This window comes from Borostomias antarcticus (genome assembly GCF_949987555.1).
Source record: "Borostomias antarcticus genome assembly, chromosome: 28".
Classification (NCBI taxonomy): domain Eukaryota; kingdom Metazoa; phylum Chordata; class Actinopteri; order Stomiiformes; family Stomiidae; genus Borostomias; species Borostomias antarcticus.
In genome coordinates, this window is record NC_140261.1 from 1759109 (window position 1) to 1781425 (window position 22317).

Genomic DNA, 22317 nt, shown 5'->3' on the forward strand with positions numbered 1-22317 from the left:
TCAGTCATAATCAAACATGGCATACTCACATACTGACTCCACTACTTTTTGTATATTGTTCTTTTTCTTATCTTATCCTTTTTTGCACTCGCATATTGTAGGCCTACTCGCCCTTTGACCTGTCCTGTCTTTGCACTGTCCTGTCTCACCCCTGCACCCTGTCCAATGTTGTCTCCATGTGATGCACCACGACCGAAAGCAAATTCCCAGTAGGCCTACGTTGTAAAACTGCATGGCAATAAACGAATTCTGATGTTGACAATAACATAGTGGTCACATCCTGTGGCTAGGTTAGCCTACGGTACGTGTGAATTCGAGTAGCCTATGTATTCAATTCAATATGAATGATGCCTTAATTCAGCTTGTTTGGTGACACTTTGCTTGGCTACTGCTGTCCTGGTCGTGTGACACTTATTAGCCCGTGAGATCCGCTACCATAATTGCAATGGAACACAGATTCTTGAAAATCCATAGAAATTCGAAGTTCATCTTTATGACAAGCATACGTTGGCCTATGGCAAACAGCAAAATAAAAGGGTAGCACCATATGGCCTTCTAGATTATGGGATTAGGCCTACCGTCCTAATTAACAAAGTGACTCAGAGCCACTCTCCTAATCTGTCGGATTTTCCTATTGACTATGAACAGAAATATTATTGGAGATGACTGAACCAACCCCAATGATCTACCCAATTTAAACACACCCTGCTTGTGTTTGGGAAGATCTTGCCTTCCCTCCGGAACAACCATAGCCCACATGGGGGATTAGACTCTTGTCCCGTTAGATGTTGAACCGTCTCCATAGCAAACTCTCTCCATAGTGATCTGAACCCACTGAGGCCCCGTTGGCGCATGGCGTTTGGTGGCGCATTGGATGCCCGGACGCGTCTACGCGTTTCGCACCTTAACCCTAACCCTACACCTGACCCTCACCCTAACCCTCACCCTAACCCTAACCCTACACCTGACCCTCACCCTAACCCTAACCCTCAACTCTATGGTGTTCCTGCTAAACTGGGTTGCGAAAAGTAATCTCGCTGTCCCGGACCTACTAGGCTATTATAGTGACAAGTGACCACACGGCATAATGGTTGGTTTAATTGTCTAATCATTCGGACACAACATTCGCCACAACAGGTAAAATACTACCTTAAAGTGTAGGCCTAATTAAAGAGTCTAGGGTGCATATAGGCTACAAAACACATGGAAGAACTTAACGCACAAGAGTTAGTGTCCCATAGGCCTATTTGCAATTTAATTCAAATATCTACAAGCATAACATGCATAGCTTATAGGACACACATTATAAGATATACGACAGTCAGCAATTTAGGTAGCTTAGTCGTAGCTTCCCCCAGCAGTCCTAACCTGATTGATATGGGTTTGGGACAGACCCGTCCAGATCAAAGCGAGATATAACGGTGTATTCTTACCTTGAGGGAACGGGTTGGGCTGCACCACGCACAGGAACGCGTGCACCATGTGGAACAGCACCCCTATGACTCCGGGTTCGTAGTGGGCCATCGTCTCGTAAACCCCCGAGGGAACAGAACCAAAATCCAACTTTCCCGGCGGGGGATGTTTTCGTTGTTCATTTTCTTGCTGAAGTTCGCCGGACGTTAGTGCAAGTCCCCAAACGAGGAACATCACACCGGTGTTCCACATCGTGTCTCCAGCACAAACACGTTAGAGGATAAAGAACCTAGAGAAATACAGACTAGGCTACTAAGGAAATATCACAAAAATGTCGCGTGTTTCCTATCTATACGGAGAAAATGAGATAACTAGGGAAAGGGGACAAGCAGTGCCAAAATGAATGGACTGCAGGTTCTTAAGTCCTGCTGCTCGCAGAAGAATTGGTGGTAATCATCATTCCCACGGTCAGTGGCTCCTCAGATGGACGCGAAACCGTGCGCTTCTCCTCCTGCTCCTTCTCCCCCGCGGTCGTGCGCTTCTCCTTCTCCTCCTTCTCCCCTGCGGTGCACACTCCGTTCTCCTTCTCCTCCTCCAAGATGAGACTGTCGAGTTGGCCGAGAGGCTCGAGCATCTGCGCGAGAGTGGCGCGGGGAACTGCGCGTGCGTAAAAGCGCGCGGCCAGCTCCCATTGCTGTGGCAACCCCGGCGCGCTCCAATGGGAAGCGCTCCTCCTGTCGGGTGAAGGGAAACTTTTATAGCCTATTATTTTGTAATCATTTTTATTTCAATCGTAGAATGTGAATAGGCTTCTTTAGACCTGTTTTAGGGGGAGCTAAATAAATAAAGACGAGAAAGAAAAAACGCCAAAATCCAGGAATTTGATAGACCTATCAAGATTCAAGATTTTTTTTATTTGTCACGTACAACGTAGCCTACGTGTAGGCTACTGTAGTCACATGCAGGCCTACTCTAAGATGATGCTTAATAACAGATAAGCTCCAATAGGCCTACTCAATTTATAAATTAGCCTACATCATCACTAAAATGAACAGATGCCAAACTGGCCTCTTGGGCTGCCCCCCCCCCATAATCACAGGTGTCCAGTATTCCTTTCAACTTTTCCCCCCCTTTAGGGCAAGGAAGGATAGGCAACATGATACTTTGGGTACAACCCTCTGCCGCAGCCCACAAGACCGGCGATTGGTTGAGCGGAGCCCAGGTAGGCTCACACCCAGCCATGTACAATAAGGTCCTTGTTGGTCTCGCAAAACACATTGGGGCCAGGGCCCCTCGGGACAGGGTCCCCCCAGGCAGGGCTTTGATCACAGACTCAGATCGCCTCCCCTCAGCACACAAGCACACTCATTAGGTCCGCCATGGGAGGAACAACCAGATCAGGTGAATGGAGAACTCTGAGAATGGGGGATGTGTGTCCCTTTCTGAAATGTGCTTGAAATGACCCAAACAATTAATGTAGGCTACAGTATTTCAGTCGATCTGTATAGATAATCTGTAAAGTACAAATAGAGGAATATCAAGAGAATAGTACAAATTACAAACAAGCTGAAATTACAATATCATGTAAGAATTAATGCAATCTACACCAATTCATAATAGAACCACTCATGAAAGCCTTTTGCAACATTTACTGTATACTGTCTAGTACCACCAAACAATGTCAAAATTAGCAACTCCAACCAGAATACTACCAGCAGACAACTTCCTGGAAGAGAGAGGCGAGCTCTGGCCGGTTCAGTCTTCTGAGGTAAGGAGCTTAGTTCTTTAAGCCAGGCTCGGCTGGAGGTAGATTTATTCCAGCTACCTGTCTGAGTCACTGTGTCTCTTGTGTTGGAGGTAAGGTCATTGCTGGTGGGAGTAATAGTACATTAACAAGGTAACCCCCCCCCTCCAATATGCATTCAACAGTCAAATCAAATTGACAGTTTGTAATAGAAGACAAAATCCCAGGTAAAAAGAAAGGTGTAGGCTACAATTCACTTTCAAAAACACACATTTGACCACCACACTTACTGTATATAAAACAACTTTTATTTTTTCTTCGTCCTAAAAAGAGGGCCATTTCATATCAATGTGAGGTTTAATCTATGGACCGAAAAGATGAAATTAAGTGGACAGTTCTCCATAAATGCTTGCATAAGAAAAACACCTTACAAACGGAACCTGGACAGAGTTCAGCGGAGACAATTTCCATGCACAAAAATACTATCAAATATTTATTACAACTGGCAGCTCAAAAAATAGAACTATAATCTGTATTTTTACAGTGGCAATGAACATTAAAACAGCTGTCTTCAAACTAAATCAGATATGTATGTGTACAACATGATCATAAATAATTCTCATATTAGTAAGACTAATAGCCACACTTAACATTACAGAAGTAACTACCAAAGCCACTAAAGAACCAGTGGAAATACCAATGTTAATACCCTGTAACAGTATGCTCTTATAGTTAAGAGTATTACTGTATATTTAACCACCTTTATTTACAATAAATACTATTTATCATGATCTCATAGTTGTGTTATAGTTAACTTGGTAGTTATCCTCATGCAATGTTAAGTTTGGCTTGAAAAAAACCTTTCGTAAACAGCAGGAGCCACAAAGTGCAATGTTATATTCGCATCATTTCTTGATTTCTGCTCAGTCTGTTAACTGGACTTAAGTAAAGTGGCTTAAATTCCTCTCAACACAAATTAAATATACTTCTAAGCATTGAAGTTGCAACTTTATGGCCCGGTGTTTAAATATAAAATAGGATAAATACAACATATTGTGTTCACTATTACATTCAGATATATGGAGTGAACTGTAAATCAAAGGGGAATAATAAAGGTTTTGGTCACTGGTAAAATATTTTAGCAAAGAAACTGTTAGCCTACAATTAATGGCAAAAACACCTTCACTCCAGGGATGATAACTGAATTAGGCTAAAAATGTATGGGAAAGAATGACACCATTTGTTTTTGGGCAATATTGCTTCCCAAATCCAAATGATGTAAACATTAAAACATTGCATGAGTGTCGAATGCAGGGAAACAGCTACACAACTGGTAAAGTGTAGCACATTTAAGACAATATGGTACATCAGTGCAAACAGTATTGTCACCCCCCCCTCCCCCCAATAACAGGGAGTGCAGCAGCAGATTTTTGCCTCCTTAGCAGAACCAGAAGTGTTGTAGTGGAAGATGGAGCCATCAACCATGTCAATAAATGACCTACAGTACATTTCAATCAAACTGAGTGAGATTGAAATCATGTATGTAAAATACAGTAAAGCACTTCAAAAAGCCACTTTTTTATCGATGTCCTTCATGCCACTAAATGGAGTTAAAACGTAATGCAACGCTCTCTGTGAGTGAAGACTCATTACTCTTTTCAATAACAAAATACATTTTTTAAAACAAATTCTTATAACCCAAAAATGAATTCTTATAAACGATATAACTTAAATGAACGACTTCTAACATGGTAGTGTTGTCTTCAAAAAAAAATGTTGTCATTGTAAACCATAAAAATGCTGCCGGGATCACCTCTTACCTGCTCTTGTTGTTTTGCTGGCTGTAGATCTGTATATCTCCATACCCCTGGTAGCTCTGGGCACATGCTGACACACACACACTTCATATAGAGGCCTGAGTCGCCATGGACACATAACAGTTCCTCTTTCACACTCTTCATCGGCCAACTGAAGGTGTCTGTGAGTCCCTGAACTTGGAGGGCAAATAAACAAACGGCAAATGTGACACAACAACTTGTCCCAGTCCACAATAACTTACTATACTGTATAAACTTAAATAAATACTCTGCTTTCCGCTTGTTTGGCTATACAGCTATGAGAACCAGGCTGAAGTGGCCCTGGCTCGCTGCCTCTCGAGTGGTTATCACCGGGGGGGGGGGGGGTCGAAGGTCAGTGGGAGTAATCAGTCAATGCGGTTTCCGCATATCGTAAAGCGATCGATCTCAAGAAGGTCCTTTTTGGGGGTTCTGTGCTTGAGTTCTGTACCCTCCTCCTGTACCCCTTCCTTATCGCCAGTGGAGGGTGAGGAGCTGAGAGAGTCTGGGTTAGGGTCAGGGTCGGGGCTGGGGGGGTCAGCCGGGGCGGTAGGCGCGGGCGTGTTGGGCAATGTGTCTGCCCTTGGAGTGGGTTGGCTTGTGACTGAGGAGGAGGAGGTGGTGGTGGAGGTGGTGCAAGGGGTTGTGGGGGTCCGCTCCTCCCAAGGCTCATCTGAAGAGATGAAGAGAGACTGGTAACACTTTCATGCACAAAACATAACATATCAACAAACAAAAAAGATGAAATCCCCTGACTGAACCCCTTTTGTCTGGAATAGATGTTTCAAAATTCCATGATATCCCAGAAATTCCATGACCAGTAGAAACCCTGATTAGCATTCCTGTACAGACGATGACAAATGAGACATCGGTCCCACAGTACAGTCATACAGTACATGGTCTTGGCGAAACAAATTCGAAGCTCTACATATAAAAACCATCACCTATGGCGGCATGAGAAACCACTGCAAAATCCACATGAAAATCCCATTACAGAGCATGAGACCATGAACATAAGCGCTTGTGTGTGCTTATTACTTGCAAAGGGCTTTTGGAAAGCAAAGCAAATAGACTTACTTTCACCCTGCTGTGAAAAATAAACCCAGGGTTGAAAGTACAAAAAAAGTGGATAAAGCAATCATTTCCAAGACGCCCATCACTGAATAAGTGATGTAGCCAAGAAACAATTGAGATGTCAATACTTCATTGAAGAAATTAAAAGCTTCCATAGAGCCACTCTGCCCAGTAATAGATAGAGGAAAACAATTTACCGATACGTGCAAGTAGGCTACACGGTATCTCTCTCTCACCAAGTCGAGAGATTTACAGAGACGTGCGGCAATTCAGATGATTGAAGGTGGTGAGAAAGAAGTTCTAATAATGCATGGAGCAGTTATTGAGACAGAGGGCAAGACTGACCCATTTATCCAGGTTACACACTACACATCTGTTCAGTACAGATGGGCTCATCAGGAAACCACGGCGGTCATTCAGGCTTCAATAATTCCTGACTGATACATACAGTATAATGTGAGCTTGACGTTTGAGCGTTACACGCACTGCAGCTAGACATAATACGGAGGTTTTCTGGAAATGGCTTCTGTAAAAAGAACTACCAGAGCGGGTGAACTTTCATGTGACACGACATGCTGTGATGCGTCCTGCTCTAATGCTCTCGGCTTAGCTCCGCGTCTGCCAAGCTACTGTAGCTAGAGAGATTGGCGTACACAAACACACAATTTTAGAGGCGACAGTATTTTACAGTCAAGCATAGTGTGTGTGTGTGTGTGTGTGTGTGTGTGTGTGTGTGGCTCAAGGAGGTCAATTACTAGTGTTGGAAATCTGCCTCTGCTTGCTTGAAGCTAACGTTAAGCTGCTAGGCTGAGAGGAAACTAAATATAATATAAATGAAAATATAAATTGCAGGGGGTTTAACTGAAATGAGATACATGAAGCCGGGTTCACATACAACAGCTGGGATGGTTTTAAACAGTTTAAGAATGACATTTGTACTGTATTGTTTTGTGACTGCCAAATTGAAAAAACGAAAGTTCTTAAACTGCCGTTTTCGAAAGTCAACGCGTCTAATCTCACGGGAAGATGGACATAATCAAACTAGCGTCCCATGGCGGCTGTACGGTATGTAAACCTGGTTTCGGACTGGATCCTCATCACACTCAATGCTGCCATTTCCCCACCCTCCCTACCTGCGGGGGCAGGGCATCTGCTCTTGGCGGTTCTGCCGGGGGTCTTCCCTGGGGTCGGGGCAGAGGGCTTCTCAAACAGCTTGTCCTCCATGTTGGCTCTCTTCACGTAGACGCAGGACTTCCCCAGCAGCACGATGCTGTTCAACACCTTCAGAGTCACCATTCTGGACAGGAAGGCAAACAACAAAATGAGATAGAAAAGGCACAGAAAAGGCACAGACTAAGGAATTTTTCAGTGCTTCCGCCAATAAAAAGGTTTGTCGTTTCCTCTTGGCCTAAGGTGTGTTCACAACTCATTACATTACAGTCATTTAGCTGACGCTTTTTTCCAAAGCGACTTACAATAATTGCATTTAACGTAGGAGAAGCCAATGCTACTTCTTGCCAGAACTCACAAATGCATCTCCTTTCTAAAACAAGTGACTAAGAGCATAATCTAGTGCTGAAGGCAAAGTGCAAGAATAGCAATGTAAAATACAATAGGCGCTTAAAAGGGAGGATCTTGGTAGTACTTCTTGAAGAGATTAGTTTTGAGACAACATGCAGTATCGAATGCTAGAGCCAACATGCAGTATCAAGATCATGAGTACAGTAACTTAAACGAATACAGACATGATTATTCATGTCAGCCTTACCCCAAGTAGAAGAGAAACACGCAGACGTACGACAGCGCACCCTGCACCTTCACCGACGTCATCACCACTCGGATCAACTGGTAAAACATTCAAAGACGTTTGTCAACGCACAAGATATACACGCATTGCGCAACGTTCTTAGGGTCAGTGCTGATCAATAATCTAAACAATATCTTACAATGGGCCAAGTCCCAATTACTATTGGGTTCAACGAGCTTGGCCTTTACATACACACACAATTGTAGCTTCGTGAGGAAGTGGATCTTAGGTCAAGATTGAACAGTACAGAATCAGTCAGAAAGTGGATTATGTTAAAAGTGGACAATGCTTGACTATGTTGGAAAGTGGACTATGTTGGACTATGTTGAAAGTGGACTATGTTGAAAGTGGACTATGTTGAAAGGGGACTATGTTGAAAGGGGACTATGTTGAAAGGGGACTATGTTGGACTATGTTGAAAGTGGACTATGTTGGACTATGTTGAAAGTGGACTATGTTGGACTACAGTATGCTGAAGGTGGACTGAGTTGTTGTTACCAGCACGGCCAGAGGTAGGGGAATGAAGCCCATTCTCCGGGCCACTGAGTCACTGTAGTCGGTACAAGCCTGAAGATGTCAAGAAAAAGGCCTCAATTAAAACCCTGCTGAACAAAACACCGCTGCTCATAGCGTGGTGTGGGCCTACAGTACCGCCGCTGGCCGGCGTGATGGCCGTGTTCTTCAGCGGTGAGCGCAGCCTACGTTTTTCTGGCGGCTGCTGACGAGGTCGAAGGCCAGACTGGCTCTGTATTCACTGTACACCTGGAGGGGGGGAGGGAGACAGAAACGTCACATGGTTGCATCGTTTCATACGACGAGACCTTAACATTCGGCAAGTTAACGACAACAAGCACTTTGTGCATGCGCTCTGTGCATGTCGACTCTTTGTCGTAAAGCACTTTGAGCTGCATTTGTTTATATGAAAGGTGCTATACAAATAACGTTTTATTATTATTATTAAGATTGCCTGGCCATTGTGCCATATGATCACGGCTGAGTGGTGTGTTGTGGTAGGAGGTAGGAGGCAGGAGGTAGGAGGTAAGCCATGAAAGAGGTGTTGTGGTAGGAGCTAAGCCATGAAAGAGGTGTTGTTGGTTAGGCTACGGTAGCTGGCCAGGATGTTGTTACTCACGTCCGCTGTCCCACGGGCATGCTGGGATGTGCGTGTGTGTGCGTGACTACGTGTGTGTGTGTGGAGGGGGCGGAGGGGGGGGCATAGCACACTACAGAAGCACACAGCCTCTGTGTGTGTGTGTGTTTGTGTGTGTGTGTGTGTGTGCCCTGGCTAAACACTATTTTCGCTGCCTAAGCCACCGTGAAATCCCGCCAGGACAGAGCGCAGTCTAACGCCCCCCGAGGTGAACGGAGCGGACCGTCTCTTCCGTGTCCTCTCCGCAAGGCTGAGGAAAATTACATTTCAGCTCAGTTTTGAGGTATTAAGGTATTATTTGAGGTTTAAATTTCTATGCAAGATTTGTGAATGGAGTGTATACAGTGGCAATGGAATGGAACGGAAAAACCCGAATTCTCAAATGATGACTGTAGCCTTAATCTTAGCCTTTAAAGGTACCCAACGAAACGGGAATCAAAACAATCCGTTCTTTGTTTATTTTCGAAATTCCTCGATTATATGGTTCCTTGTAGTCTAACAAACATGTTGAATCACTTGAATGTCTTTCCTACCTTTTAATTTCTTCGCAAAATGATATTTAGCTAATGTTTTGAAAACAACAAAGATGTGTGAAACGTCACTATTATGTGCTCCGCGTATTGACGCAATGACGTAGTACGCGATTTTCGGGGACCGCCTTCTCAAATTTGCTCTAGAGCGCATACTAGTGGTCAAAAACTACATTGGGTACCTTTAAACTGTGAGTACTGTTTGCTTCTTGTACACGGTACATCTGTTTGGGTGGGGAAGGAAAATCGCTCACGTCTGCGGTGATGTCGTTGAATTTGGTGATGAAAGCGTGCTTGACAACGTCCACGGCAACTTCGGAGGCGATCACCATGCAGACGTCTGGGAAGAGCACCCAAAGGTGGTCTGGATACACACACACACACCGATCAGAAATGTTACTTGCTGGGTAAAGTCAGGCTAATTATCAACTCCTCAGTGGATAATATGGTTTTATACTTCCATGAGAGCATCTAACTCAAGTTCAGTTTAATTCTTAACTATTCTAAAGTTGTTACTACAGTACAAGAACTGACAAGACATATAAAAAACGTCCTCTTAAATAGGTATTGGCGAACACTATACAATAACCCACAACCCCTTTTGTGAAATACGCCTCTGGTGTCTTAGTGAACAGGTCTGACTAGCATAGCATCGTGATGACACAGGTCCTGTCGCGTGTAGCTAGCGCATGACATCACGACCGCGTGTAGCTAGCGCATGACATCACGACCGACGCTGCCACTCCTAATCTGTCTGGTGGGCAGACTGACACGTGACGAGGACGGACAGAGCAGGCCGAGCTGTCAAGACCCCCGTAGCCTCGCTCTCGTCCCGTCAACACGCATCTTACTCACCACAGCCTTTTAGAAACGTTCACGTACCGAGCAGTGTGTGGAAAATGGTTGTGTTGTATAGAGCAGCAGTGTGTGTAACATGGTTTTCATGTACAGAGCAGTGTGTATGGTTTTCATGTATAGAGCAGTGTGTGTGACATGGTTGTCATGTATAGAGCAGTGTGTGTGACATGGTTGTCATGTATAGAGCAGTGTGTGTAACATGGTTGTCATGTATAGAGCAGCGTGTGTAAGTAGGTAAGTAAGTAAGTAAGTAAGTAAGTAAGTAACATGGTTGTCATGTATAGAGCAGCGTGTGAAACATGGTTACCTGGGTTCCAGGAGAACTGCTCCATGTTCCGGAGACACACGATGAGCAGCAGCACATAGTTGGTGAACCGTTCCTTGATGTCTGAGGTGAGAACGCACCACTTAGAAGGGTAGTTCAGAATTTTGGACATAGAGCCTTATTTACAACATAATAATGTTGTTGATTGATGGAGAACATTATCAGCTGATGCCGTGCCGTCTCTCGTTCCGGCGTTAGCGGCATGCTAATGCTAGCGCAATGTAGTAGAAACGGCTAGCATTCAAAGAAAACTCACATAAACACTCCACAGTGCACCCAAATCAAATATGAGGACAGTGTTGGTGGCTCATTTGAGTTTTTATACCATCATTTTGAAGTCCAACTATTGTTGAACCCATTCGTTTGTTGGGAGTGTTTATAATTGAGTTTTCTTCGAACGCTAGCAAATTTGGTTTGATTGTGCTAGCATTATTGTGCTACCGCTCAAACTAGAGACAGCATTTTGTATTACAAATGTTTGCCTGCATGTCTGCTTATGACAAAACAAAATGTTTATATCTATGTCCGTTGATGACAAGGTAAATACAGTTGGTATCAACAGTTGGTATCAACAACAACCATTAATTTCCATAAATTCCTGTTAATTCCCATGGAAAGTTTCCAACTTTGAATATTCCCAGAATTTTGCAACTCTACCTAATACAAAAGGCTATTCGATTCAAGTCATGTGATTCACATTTTGTTAACTTACCACTATTTGACATCTGAAAGAGGTTGTTCTTCTCAAACTTCTTGAACACACTTCCTTTAATCTCCACAAACTGCACATGGGGCAAAAAAGCAAAGAAAATCAAGAGACTTCAGCACTTTTAAATCATTAGATTGCAAGTTAGATGGTAAGAAAGTAAAAGTACTCGGTTGTGGTGTGGTGTAGTGTGGGGTGTGTGTGTGTGTGTGTGTGTGTGTGTGTGTGTGTGTGTGTATACTCACATTGTTGGACATCATGATGGTGAGCAGGGACTTGTTATGGGAGTTGAAGGCCACATTGAGTGTGGAGGCTTGGACCATGATGAGAATGGCATGCAGGACTGAGACAGAGGCTCAGGAAAGATCACAAACTGTACTTAACTCCAGCAACAACGATGCCAGAGTGGTGAGAACACCAGAGAACATACCAGAACACTTCCTGTTTACTCTGCCCTCGGCCCTACAGAGAGTGGGACGGTCAGCTGAACATACCCTGGGGGGGGGGGCCACTCCCCCACCTTGAAGACATCTACTCCAAAAGAGTAGTATGGACTAGACTTATGTATGAAATGAAAGAGACTAAAACTAGACATTTTCTCTATCATTTCTGTTTATTTTAGTTCGTTTTGTAAACACACAATGCAATTTAAGTTAGTTATCGTTTTAGAGTAAAGCCTAGTTTTAATTTGTATTTCAATTAACTAAAACGTTTTTTTCCACACCTAGTTTTCTTTTTTGTTGTTGTTCGTTTTCGGTAACTATAACAACCTTGGTAAGGATACAGACATAGAAGACGGCCATGAGAAAGTGAGGAATGACTCCGATGCTGTCTCTCTTCCTCTCCCGCGGCTCCGTGGCCGTCCAGTAGAGGGCGTCCAGGATGTCTTGGCCGAAGGACGAGAACAGACGGTCAGCCACCTAGGAGGGAACACGGCGCCGGGGCTGCTCTGAGGTTAAGTGGGCTTTCCACTTGAATACACACTAGACGCACCAGCAGCTGTAGACGCCTGTCCTTTGTAAAGCTCATTAAGAAAAAGTTGTTGTTTTTCCCCCAACTGAAGCCCCTGTGCTATATTAGCCCAGTTCAGACTGGCCCACATTCAATATTTTTAAAGAATCTTTCCTGCCTTGCCAACAGCTATGGTATTAGCTGCTTCCCAGGAAGAAAACATGAATAGGCTCTGTGCACCAGCTCCACTACTTCCTGAAAGTCACTTTGCATCTTTATTTCCTGTCCTATATGATTGGATTAAGTGATTAATCAGGTGTGCGCTGGGTCTGCCGCTTAATCCAATCATATAGGACAGGAAATAAAGATGTGACTTTCAGGAAGTAGTGGAGCTGGTGCACAGAGCCTATTCATGGTACTGAGGCGTAGTAAAAGCGCTGTGCTCCCATGAGAGTTGTGGGTAATGTAGTCTCCAGTACTGTACCTCCAGCATGTTGTAGATGATGTAGAGCTTGATGACGGACTGACCCCGGATCAGGTGGTACATCATGGAGTAGTCCACGTAGCTCATCATGGAGTAACACAGCACCAGGATCAGACCCTTCAGGATGTCACACACCTGGGCCGACTGCAGCAGCCGCGAGCCACTGGACACACACACACACACACGCACACACACGCACACACACACACACATACACGCATACACACACACACGCACGCACACACAGACACACACACACACATCATAATACTATAGTACCTTTACCCGTCTGGCTATCACGATCAACAAGGGTTGACCTTGACAAGTTCATGCATGACAAACTGCCAATCAGATAAGGAAGATACTGTAAGAAGCTTAACGGAACCTAAAAAGTTGCCTAAATGCCAGTAGATTGACTCAACCTTGTTATGCTGAAGGGTAAGTATGCAACACTTTTGGTATTATCGTTATAATCCCCGATGCCTTTATTGAACATGCAAAGGCGGGATTCAAAACTCGAACACACAACAGACAGACAGACCAGATGGGGTTGAATGAGGGTTGACTGATGATGTTGAGGGAATCGCCAACAACATCAGACACATGAAAACATGCACATGACACGTCCTGCCTTTAAAACCTATGCAGCGTCCGCTACTGATGGCGTGGGGAGGTGTCTTAAGAGCATGTTAGGGAAGGACTGACACCCACAGGGCTTGTATCTCCACATTCACAGGGTTTGTATCTCCACATCCACTGACAGAGGGGTTGGGACAGGGGTAGGATGGGGAAGCAACATGATTCATGTGTAACTACTGCTATGCGACTATATGGAACAGATTCCATTGCATTCAATTGCAGCCCAGAATATAATTTCAGTGATGCTAGATGCTGTAAACACTGCAATGTGGGCTGGATCGAATGAAGCGTTGAACCATCGCACCTAGGCTACAGAACTGGTCTACGTCCTGCCTCAAGCACTACCACAGACTAGAAGACTACAATCATAGCCAATAGCATTCTACACTACAATCACTTACAGGGGCCCGGTCGTTTCAGCTCGCCTCCGCAATCAACGCCCCCCAAATAACTCCTGAAGACACAGAGGTTACCACATTACCTTCCATGGGAAAAAAAGTAGTACTGGGGTGGGGGTGGAGCTGCCTGTCTGCCAGCTCTTTTGGGGGAAGTGAATAACTGACGCCAAGTGTGAGAAAGTCCAAATCGAGTGTGTTGCTCACTTCTAAATTGGTGTGCATCCGAGCATTGAGCTGAGAAACTACGATATATATATATCTTTGCCTTTGGGGTGTTGTGAAGGTCTGTCTATCTCCCATATGGGTTGGCAGACAGATTTCACTTCTACATTCACCACCAAAAGAAGAAGGACTTATCATTTTCTCAGGCGGCTCTAGCTCCATCTAGTGGATAGGAACGGTGCGTCGCCCCCTGCCTGTGACGCTCTCCTTTTGAGGACAGAATGTGAGAGTGACCCCCTCACACCCCCCCTGGTGTGGATACTGAAGTGAAAAGGGCGGTCTGAGAGAGTGTGCCCCCCCCCCCCCCCCCCCCGCCCGGTGTGTGTGCGCTAGGCTCTGTGCCACCCTCCCTCCCCTGGCACAGACACCAGTCAGGATGGTGAATCTGATAGCTCCCCCAGCTGACCACAGCTCGCTCCCGCCAACAACAGATCGTGTGTGTGTGTGTGTGTGTGTGTGAATGAGTGTGAGTATGTGAGAGAGAGAGAGAGAGAGTTTGAGTGTGAATGTTTGTGTGAGAAAGTGTATGTATGTATGTATGTGTGTGTGTGTGTGTGTGTGTGTATGTGTGTGTGTATGTGTGTGTATGTATGTATGTGTGTGTGTGTGAGAGAGAGAGAGAGAGAGAGAGAGAGAGAGAGAGAGAGAGAGAGAAAGAGTTTAAGTGAGTGGAAATGTGTGTGTGTGTGCGCCAGGGATAGGGAGACAGAGATGTGTTTGTGTGTATTTGGATGCTCTGGGGGGGGGGGGGGGGGTAAAGGTCAGTCAGGCGCTGGGCGGACGGACATAAAAGGGCGAAATCGGCGAATCGACGACGAGGTTCCGACGGTCCAGGAGCAGAAACAAGTTACGTCTCGTTAGCACCCAACAGATGGTGCTAGACTAGGACCTGGAGGTGTAAATTGTTTTTTGATATTTTAATATTTTAATATATTTTAATATTTATCTTTTAATATTTTTAAAGTCTGCATTTCAAGCTCTGACAGATTTATGAAGAGGCATTAAAAAATATAACTTAACAAAGAAAATATATTGGAAAAAACTTCCGGAAACATGGGGAAAAGGACAGACCCAACATTCCTTAGTCAGGAACAAACACTTGAATGAAGCTATCTCCCAGTGGTGTGGGGCGCTGTTCTCTCTGCCGATGGGGCGTGACGGGGGAGATATCTCGGGAGATAGCACATACCTCCAGGCGCTGAGAGCAAAGCCATCTGTCACAGCCTGTCAAGCCGTGCACAGCTAGAGCGCCGCCTATCAGCGAATAGCGCCAAGCTGCCGCCACACGCTAGCGCTAACACAGTGGCCTCCGCTAAGCAGGCCACCGTTCTCCAATAGGCTCTGTGCACCAGCTCCACTACTTCCTGAAAGTCACTTGGCATCTTTATTTCCTGTCCTATATGATTGGATTAAGTGATTGATCAGGTGTGCGGCAGACCCAGCGCACACCTGATTAATCACTTAATCCAATCATATAGGACAGGAAATAAAGATGCCAAGTGACTTTCAGGAAGTAGTGGAGCTGGTACACAGAGCCTATCAGCTGCTCTTCCCTTCACTCACACACAAACCCATACGCACGCACGCGCACACACACACTCCGTGGTCAGAGTATGGGAGAGTGAAAGGACATAAGCTCTTTCACGGGGATGCGTAGCTGCTAGAGAACCCTATTGATCTGGAATGGCCCCCTGTGGCTTTGGCATGGATGGAGCGTGGGACACACGGTGACACATTTAAACACACACAATGGAGATGCTGTGAGAGAGAAATCCCAAGTCAGGACGTGGTGGCACGGCGAAGCGTCGGGCGGGCGTGGGGAAAGCGTACCTGCTTCTTCTGCAGTACGGGCATACGTGTGCCCTGCAGAGGGACAGAAGGACACAATGACGAGAGAGGACCACGTTGTACCGTGGGAAAAATGGTCGACTTCCCCAAGTGTAGATTTGATGTCGTGTCATTGTGTTTTTTGGTTTGTTTTTTGTGATTAGGGCACAAACGGAACATAAGTGTAAAGTAAGGCTATAGTTTCCGTGTGATCCACTCAAACTAGGTGACCTCAAAACGTCATCTGCTGCACTGTGTGAAAATAGACCATACTGTACATGTATATTGACCATACTGTACATGTATATTGACCATACTGTACATGTATATTGACCATACTGTACATGTATATTGACCATACTGTACACACTGTATCGCTTTTGTCTTAACAATGAGAAAGGCTCTTGGTTGCTTCAGTTCTTCAAAACCGCGGGATGAGATTACACTCTGTTCAAAAACAATCATGCATAAGCTCAAAACAACCTCACTTTCCTTTCGTTCTCACTCCGAAAGCGAGCCTGAAGGTAAAAGGTTATTAATTCACCGCCTTTTACAATAAAAGACAAAGACAAAAACATGACTTAAGACTCAGTTTGACTGCTCAGCTTGTTCTGACTGTGCTTATGGCTGTTTGAGGGTTCCCTACCATGCTTAGAACAGGGTTCCCTACCCTACCATGCTTAGAACAGGGTGACCTACTGTTTGAGGGTACCCTACCATGCTTAATACAGGGTGACCTACTGTTTGAGGGTACCCTACCATGCTTAGTAAGGGTGACCTACTGTTTGAGGGTACCCTACCATGCTTAGTACAGGGTGACCTACTGTTTGAGGGTACCCTACCATGCTGAGTACAGGATGACCTACCCTACCATGCTTAGAACAGGGTGACCTACCCTTCCATGCTTAGTACAGGGTGACCTACTGTTTGAGGGTACCCTACCATGCTTAATACAGGGTGACCTACCCTACCATGCTTAGAACAGGGTGACCTACCCTACCATGCTTAGTACAGGGTGACCTACCCTACCATGCTTACAGGGTGACCTACCCTTCCATGCTTAGAACAGGGGGACCTACCCTACCATGCTTAATACAGGGTGACCTACTGTTTGAGGGTACCCTACCATGCTTAGTACAGGGTGACCTACCCTACCATGCTTACAGGGGGACCTACCCTACCATGCTTAGTACAGCGTGACCTACTGTTTGAGGGTACCCTACCATGCTTAGTACAGGGTGACCTACCCTACCATGCTTACAGGGTGACCTACCCTACCATGCTTACAGGGTGACCTACCCTTCCATGCTTAGAACAGGGGGACCTACCCTACCATGCTTAATACAGGGTGACCTACTGTTTGAGGGTACCCTACCATGCTTAGTAAGGGTGACCTACTGTTTGAGGGTACCCTACCATGCTTAGTACAGCGTGACCTACTGTTTGAGAGTACCCTACCATGCTTAGTACAGCGTGACCTACTGTTTGAGGGTACCCTACCATGCTTAGTACAGGATGACCTTTGCACAACTAAGATAAGGAACATACTGAGCCCAATACTGTACATTCACAAGCTTATGTGGCTGGTTGTCTTGAGGAGCTCTACTGTATCAGTCATATCCTCGTTGACAGAGTCAGCGTAGTCATTTACACCGGGAATACAAGAGCGATCATTCCAGGAATTAGGTGGAAGGAATGTTCCAGATTAAAGTGTGATAACAAAATACGTTGGTAACGTCATAATCAATCATGCACACACATCCACAGTGATCATCACTCTAGAATGAAGATATGTATGTGTGTGTGTGTGTGTGTGTGTGTGTGTGTGTGTGTGTGTGTGTGTGTGTGTGTGTGTGTGTGTGTGTGTGTGTGTGTGTGGAGGGGGGGTGGGGGTCACCTGAGGCCACAGCAGGGTAGGGTGAGGACTCGGAGCAGGGCCAGCAGGACTCTGAGAGGCAGCAGGGTGAAGACGTACAGGAAGGCATCCAGACACAGGAAGAAGCCAAAGATCATGAGCTGCAAAGTACAGCACAACACCCCGCCGGTCAAACAAGATGGCCGCTCAGACCCACGTCTACAGTAAAGAGTTTATATTATATAGTTTATATACATTGACTGTGCCTGCTGGTTCCACAAGACTATGCTGTAAGGAGAACCAGTGGTGGAGCAGGAGAGAGGTGAGTCCTTCTTTTGTGTTTGTTTTCCTTGACTGTCAGTCAACACCAGTCAGTCAACACCAGTCAGTCAACACCAGCACACAGCAGACTTATTCCATTGACAAAGAAATCATGAAAACCCCCCCCCCCCAAAAGAAAATCTAGAATTGAATTATTTCTCCCTTTCATCTCTTATTGAAAGATCTCAATAAAGGCTATCATTTCTAATCTACACAAAAGATGAAAAGGTAATAACATTACGTGTGAAAATCAACATCCGAGTCAAGGTTCAAAAGAGGACGACACTCCCAAGTAAGGAACCCTGGAACACATACCTTCTCAGATAGAACATGGAACCCTGGGACACATACCTTCTCACATAGAACATGGGACCCTGGAACACATACCTTCTCACATAGAACATGGAACCCTGGAACACATACCTTCTCAGATAGAACATGGAACCCTGGAACACATACCTTCTCACATAGAACATGGAACCCTGGAACACATACCTTCTCACATAGAACATGGAACCCTGGAACACATACCTTCTCACATAGAACATGGAACCCTGGGACACATACGTTCTCACATAGAACATGGAACCCTGGAACACATACCTTCTCACATAGAACATGGGATACACCCGGCATTCTGAGGGGGGAAGAGGCAGCATAAAAGTATGCCAGTTCCCGTGTGCCTTTAGTCTTACGTGCTCCTCTCTGACAGACAGCAGGGCTTCTGCTGCTGCTGCTACTTCCTGAATCCTACTAGGAAGTAGTGGGGAGTGGCTGGGAGGTGAGGGTGACAAAGCTGCTTTTTGATTGGTCGATCATTTATGACTTTGCCCAGGGGGAGGGGCTTTCAGGTATCAATGGTGGAACTCAAACTAGGGGGTTATTATGGTCTGTCTGTCCAGGGGGTTATTATGGTCTGTTTGCATGCATATTCCTCAGATCCCTGAGAGCTGGAGTGTGCAGGTTAACCAATGAGGGTTGGAGCTAAGGCGTTTCATTAGACCCATGTGAAACCTATGTGATGATGACTGACTGTTCAACTCTCTCACTGCAGAGAGCGGGGGGTAGGTTTCGGGGGCAAATGCAATATAACACTGTAATTCTGTGGTCCATTTTATGTGTACAGTATACATGGTTGAAAATGTAAATTTTGTTGTTAATAGAGATAGCCTTTGACCTGAACATGATACATTATTACATAAACTAGGCAAACATGCACATCTTCTGCATTACCTATGTTCGGAGGAGTCACATCAAATTTGTACTGGAAGTTAATTTTGCAATTCTTTTTGACAAGGTTTCATTCCCAGTTTTCATTGTAATAAATGTGTTACAATACTACCCCCTAGTGGCTATACTGAAAATGTAACTTCCAACAGCATAGCAACGTTACAAATCATGAAAATTGTCATGACGATTCACATAATTGTCATAAAGCATACTATTACTGTGAAAAATTACTTCATTATTAATAAGAAGTCATAATGGTGCCTGCACACACCCCTGACCAACACCAACAAACTCCCAACACCCAATCTCAAGTGGTCAGACAGCTGTTGTTAGCATGTTGGAAGTTTAAAATTCAGCATGTTCACCAACAAAAAATCCATCCAACCAACGCCAAGTCACCAACAAACATGGAACACCAATCCAACGTTGGTGTTGGCTGGCGTTGGTTGGGACAGTGTGCAGGCACCTTTGGTTTCAGAGAAGACTTTGTGGCTTACGAGCTGATACTGTATCTGTGTGTGTGTGTGTGTGTGTGAGAGAGAGAGAGAGAGAGAGAGGGAGAGAGAGAGGGGGGGGAGAGAGAGAGGGAGAGAGTGTGTGTGTGTGAGAGAGAGAGAGAGAGAGAGAGGGAGGGAGGGAGGGAGAAAGAGAGAGAGGGAGAGTGTGTATGTGAGAGAGAGAGAGAGAGAGAGAGAGAGAACAAGCGATTCAGAGTTCACAGGGCTATCTCTGAGGGCCACACACTGTACGTTACCTTCTCCACTTCTCTGGGAATGCGCATGAATGTGTACACTCTCTCTCTACGCTCTGTGTACTTTGCCTCGTTGTGTTCCAGGAAGTAGCCTCTGGTTAGCTCTGCACACATGAAGCGCCCCAGCGATGGATCTGGAACAACATGAACAGTCACCCCAGTGGTCCAACAGGTCATTGTCATGTCACGGTTATCATCACAATGGGTGAATATCTGTGGGTCAACATTCAAATGTTTTCTACGAGCCTATCATATTTTAATAGGGGCAAAAAGAAGAACATGACTCTTTTGATTATGAATGTAGGTGCTGGATATTCACACTGTCTAAAAGTTGTATAATTTGTAGAGGAGTACCCACTAAAAATAGTTGAAAATCACTTTAAAGATAGAGACACAATAGTTGCTTGATTCCATAAAAATGAATTCTTTGTTTGAAAAAAAATATTTATAGAGAATTCTTCTACTAGCTACAGCAAATGAGATCATTGATCAAAACCTGGTAAAATACAGTTTTAAATAAACAAACAAACAAAATATATAGATATATTACAATTACAATAATACAATAGAGAGACCTACGATAGAGAGAGTTTTACGGAAGAGCATTAGGGACAACAGCAGAGTTTTTTTTTTTTTTTTTTTAACTTCTGAGTTTAAAGTCAGAAATTCTGACATTTTTCTCAGAAGTTATTTCTGACTTTAATCTCAGAAATTCTGACTTTAATCTCAGAAATTCTGACTTTAATCTCAGAAATTCTGACTTTAATCCAGAAGTCATTTCTGACTTTTTTCTCAGAAATTCTGACTTTAAACTCAGAAGCTTAAAAAAGTAATAAACTCAGTTGTTGACCCTAATGCTCTTCCGTAGAGTTGTACTATGCAGACAGTGGTATGCAGAACATATAACCACCAGTATGCTCCAGTAGGAGCTCCATGGGGAAGGAGGACGTTACCCGAAATGACCCCATGTCGTCTTACTATTTCCCAGTTCTCTTGCTACACTGAGAACGTGTCAAACATTTCATGTATCATGTATCTAAACACAAAGTCCATCTCCAAGACAATACCTATTTTGACGGAATGGGACCATAATTTTGGACTGATTTTCACAACTTTTCTTTTTGGTTTGGCTCGATTACACTACCAACCCGGAATCAGTCGACTTTAGGGTGGGTTCAATAGATATCTGGCTATCCTTCGTCGCAAATCGATTATATCTAGATATCAGCAGGTGAAATATTAACCTGTTTACTGTAAATTGCGCTACGGTGGCCTCGGCGGGTTGAGTCTTTATTCCGCTTTGCGTGGAAAACGCGCTTCAAGACGCGTTCAAACACTTTCAAAGCGCCACAATAACAAACACACGCAGATATGTCTTCAATAAGCCCACATACTATTATATCAACAGTAGATAGGACACCGTGTGTAGATAGGAGATTGTGTGAGCTAAACCAAGACAAGAAAAAGCAAGTTGAACAACAAGGTTGACAGCTCGGTCTGTCCCTCCGAGGTCGAGTCTGATCCGTGTTTATCGACCATAACATGACTGTATGCTGCCATGACACACAACTGGCTTTCCATGTAGACATAATCTAATTCACTGTCACCTTTTGTACCTTATCTAACTAGGAACCACGGCAATATGTCAAGCATTAGCGACCGGGTGATAAAGAGAGATCTTTGACCCAGCTAACAGACCTACCTGGGTGATCACGCTGCTCCCGTCTCACTGCGTTTATATCGTAAAACCCCAACGTTTCAGGCAGATCTGGAGTAATACCGACTTTACCCGACCTACGTGCTTCATCCCACAACCGATTCCCCCTCTTCCTATCCACTATTTCGGCTAGTTTCTCTTCTGACAGCCCGGTCCCCGCTGAGTCCGCCATCTTCCGTCTGCCTGCTGGTCCAGCGGACGTTGTTGTTGGTGTGGAGCAACGCTACGTCATCATGTTCATGTTCTGCCTCGGGGTGCAGAAAATAAACAACAATAAACAAACAAACAATGACAGAGACCACTCCAAAGATCCCACTGCGGATAAAACGAGATGCATCCTATTGATTAGAAAAGAGGCATAGTTCAATATTCACAATTGTACTGTGTGCTGACTTGACTTAAATGTTTATCCAGTATGTAGTCTATATTAGAATATAAGTCACGATATTAAAAAGCCAAAAGTCGTATTTAGGCTAATGA

At 44.7% G+C, this 22317-nt stretch overlaps 2 protein-coding genes across 3 annotated transcripts in view; both read right to left on the reverse strand.

Moving 5' to 3' along the window:
- Positions 1 to 1665, reverse strand: part of prom1a (prominin 1a) — a gene marked incomplete at both ends in the record, with an annotated part of 49651 nt that extends 47986 nt beyond the window's left edge. The window contains one exon of the mRNA XM_084459514.1: positions 1434 to 1665. Within this exon, the coding sequence (XP_084315640.1) occupies positions 1434 to 1665 (232 nt within the window). The remainder of the gene's footprint in view (positions 1 to 1433) is intronic.
- Positions 1666 to 3483: 1818 nt separating this feature from the next.
- Positions 3484 to 22020, reverse strand: tapt1a (transmembrane anterior posterior transformation 1a). 2 transcript variants are annotated; one of them, XM_084459537.1, is made up of 15 exons: positions 21823 to 22020; positions 20124 to 20254; positions 17861 to 17979; positions 15967 to 15999; positions 12878 to 13040; positions 12227 to 12362; positions 11688 to 11785; positions 11449 to 11518; positions 10719 to 10799; positions 9808 to 9917; positions 8576 to 8635; positions 8372 to 8440; positions 7835 to 7911; positions 7200 to 7363; positions 3484 to 5665 (listed from the first exon to the last, which is right to left on the reverse strand). In XM_084459537.1, the coding sequence occupies exons 1-15, from the start codon at positions 22007 to 22009 to the stop codon at positions 5361 to 5363; spliced, it is 1803 nt and encodes a 600-aa protein (XP_084315663.1). In that variant the 5' UTR covers positions 22010 to 22020; the 3' UTR covers positions 3484 to 5360. The 2 variants fall into 2 exon arrangements, with proteins under 2 accessions (XP_084315663.1, XP_084315664.1); XM_084459538.1 differs by lacking the exon at positions 15967 to 15999.
- Positions 22021 to 22317: the final 297 nt, after the last annotated feature.

Bases quoted from the DNA above. Each gene is read 5' to 3' on its own strand.
- tapt1a (XM_084459537.1), bottom strand. From the start codon at position 22,009: ATGGCGGACTCAGCGGGGACCGGGCTGTCAGAAGAGAAACTAGCCGAA. The intron at 13,041-15,966 runs GTACGCTTTCCC...GTGTGTGTCCAG, and splicing joins CCGTACTGCAGAAGAAGCAG to TGGCTCGCGGCTGCTGCAGT. The intron at 11,786-12,226 runs GTATCCTTACCA...CCTCTGTCTCAG, and splicing joins CATGGCCGTCTTCTATGTCT to TCCTGCATGCCATTCTCATC.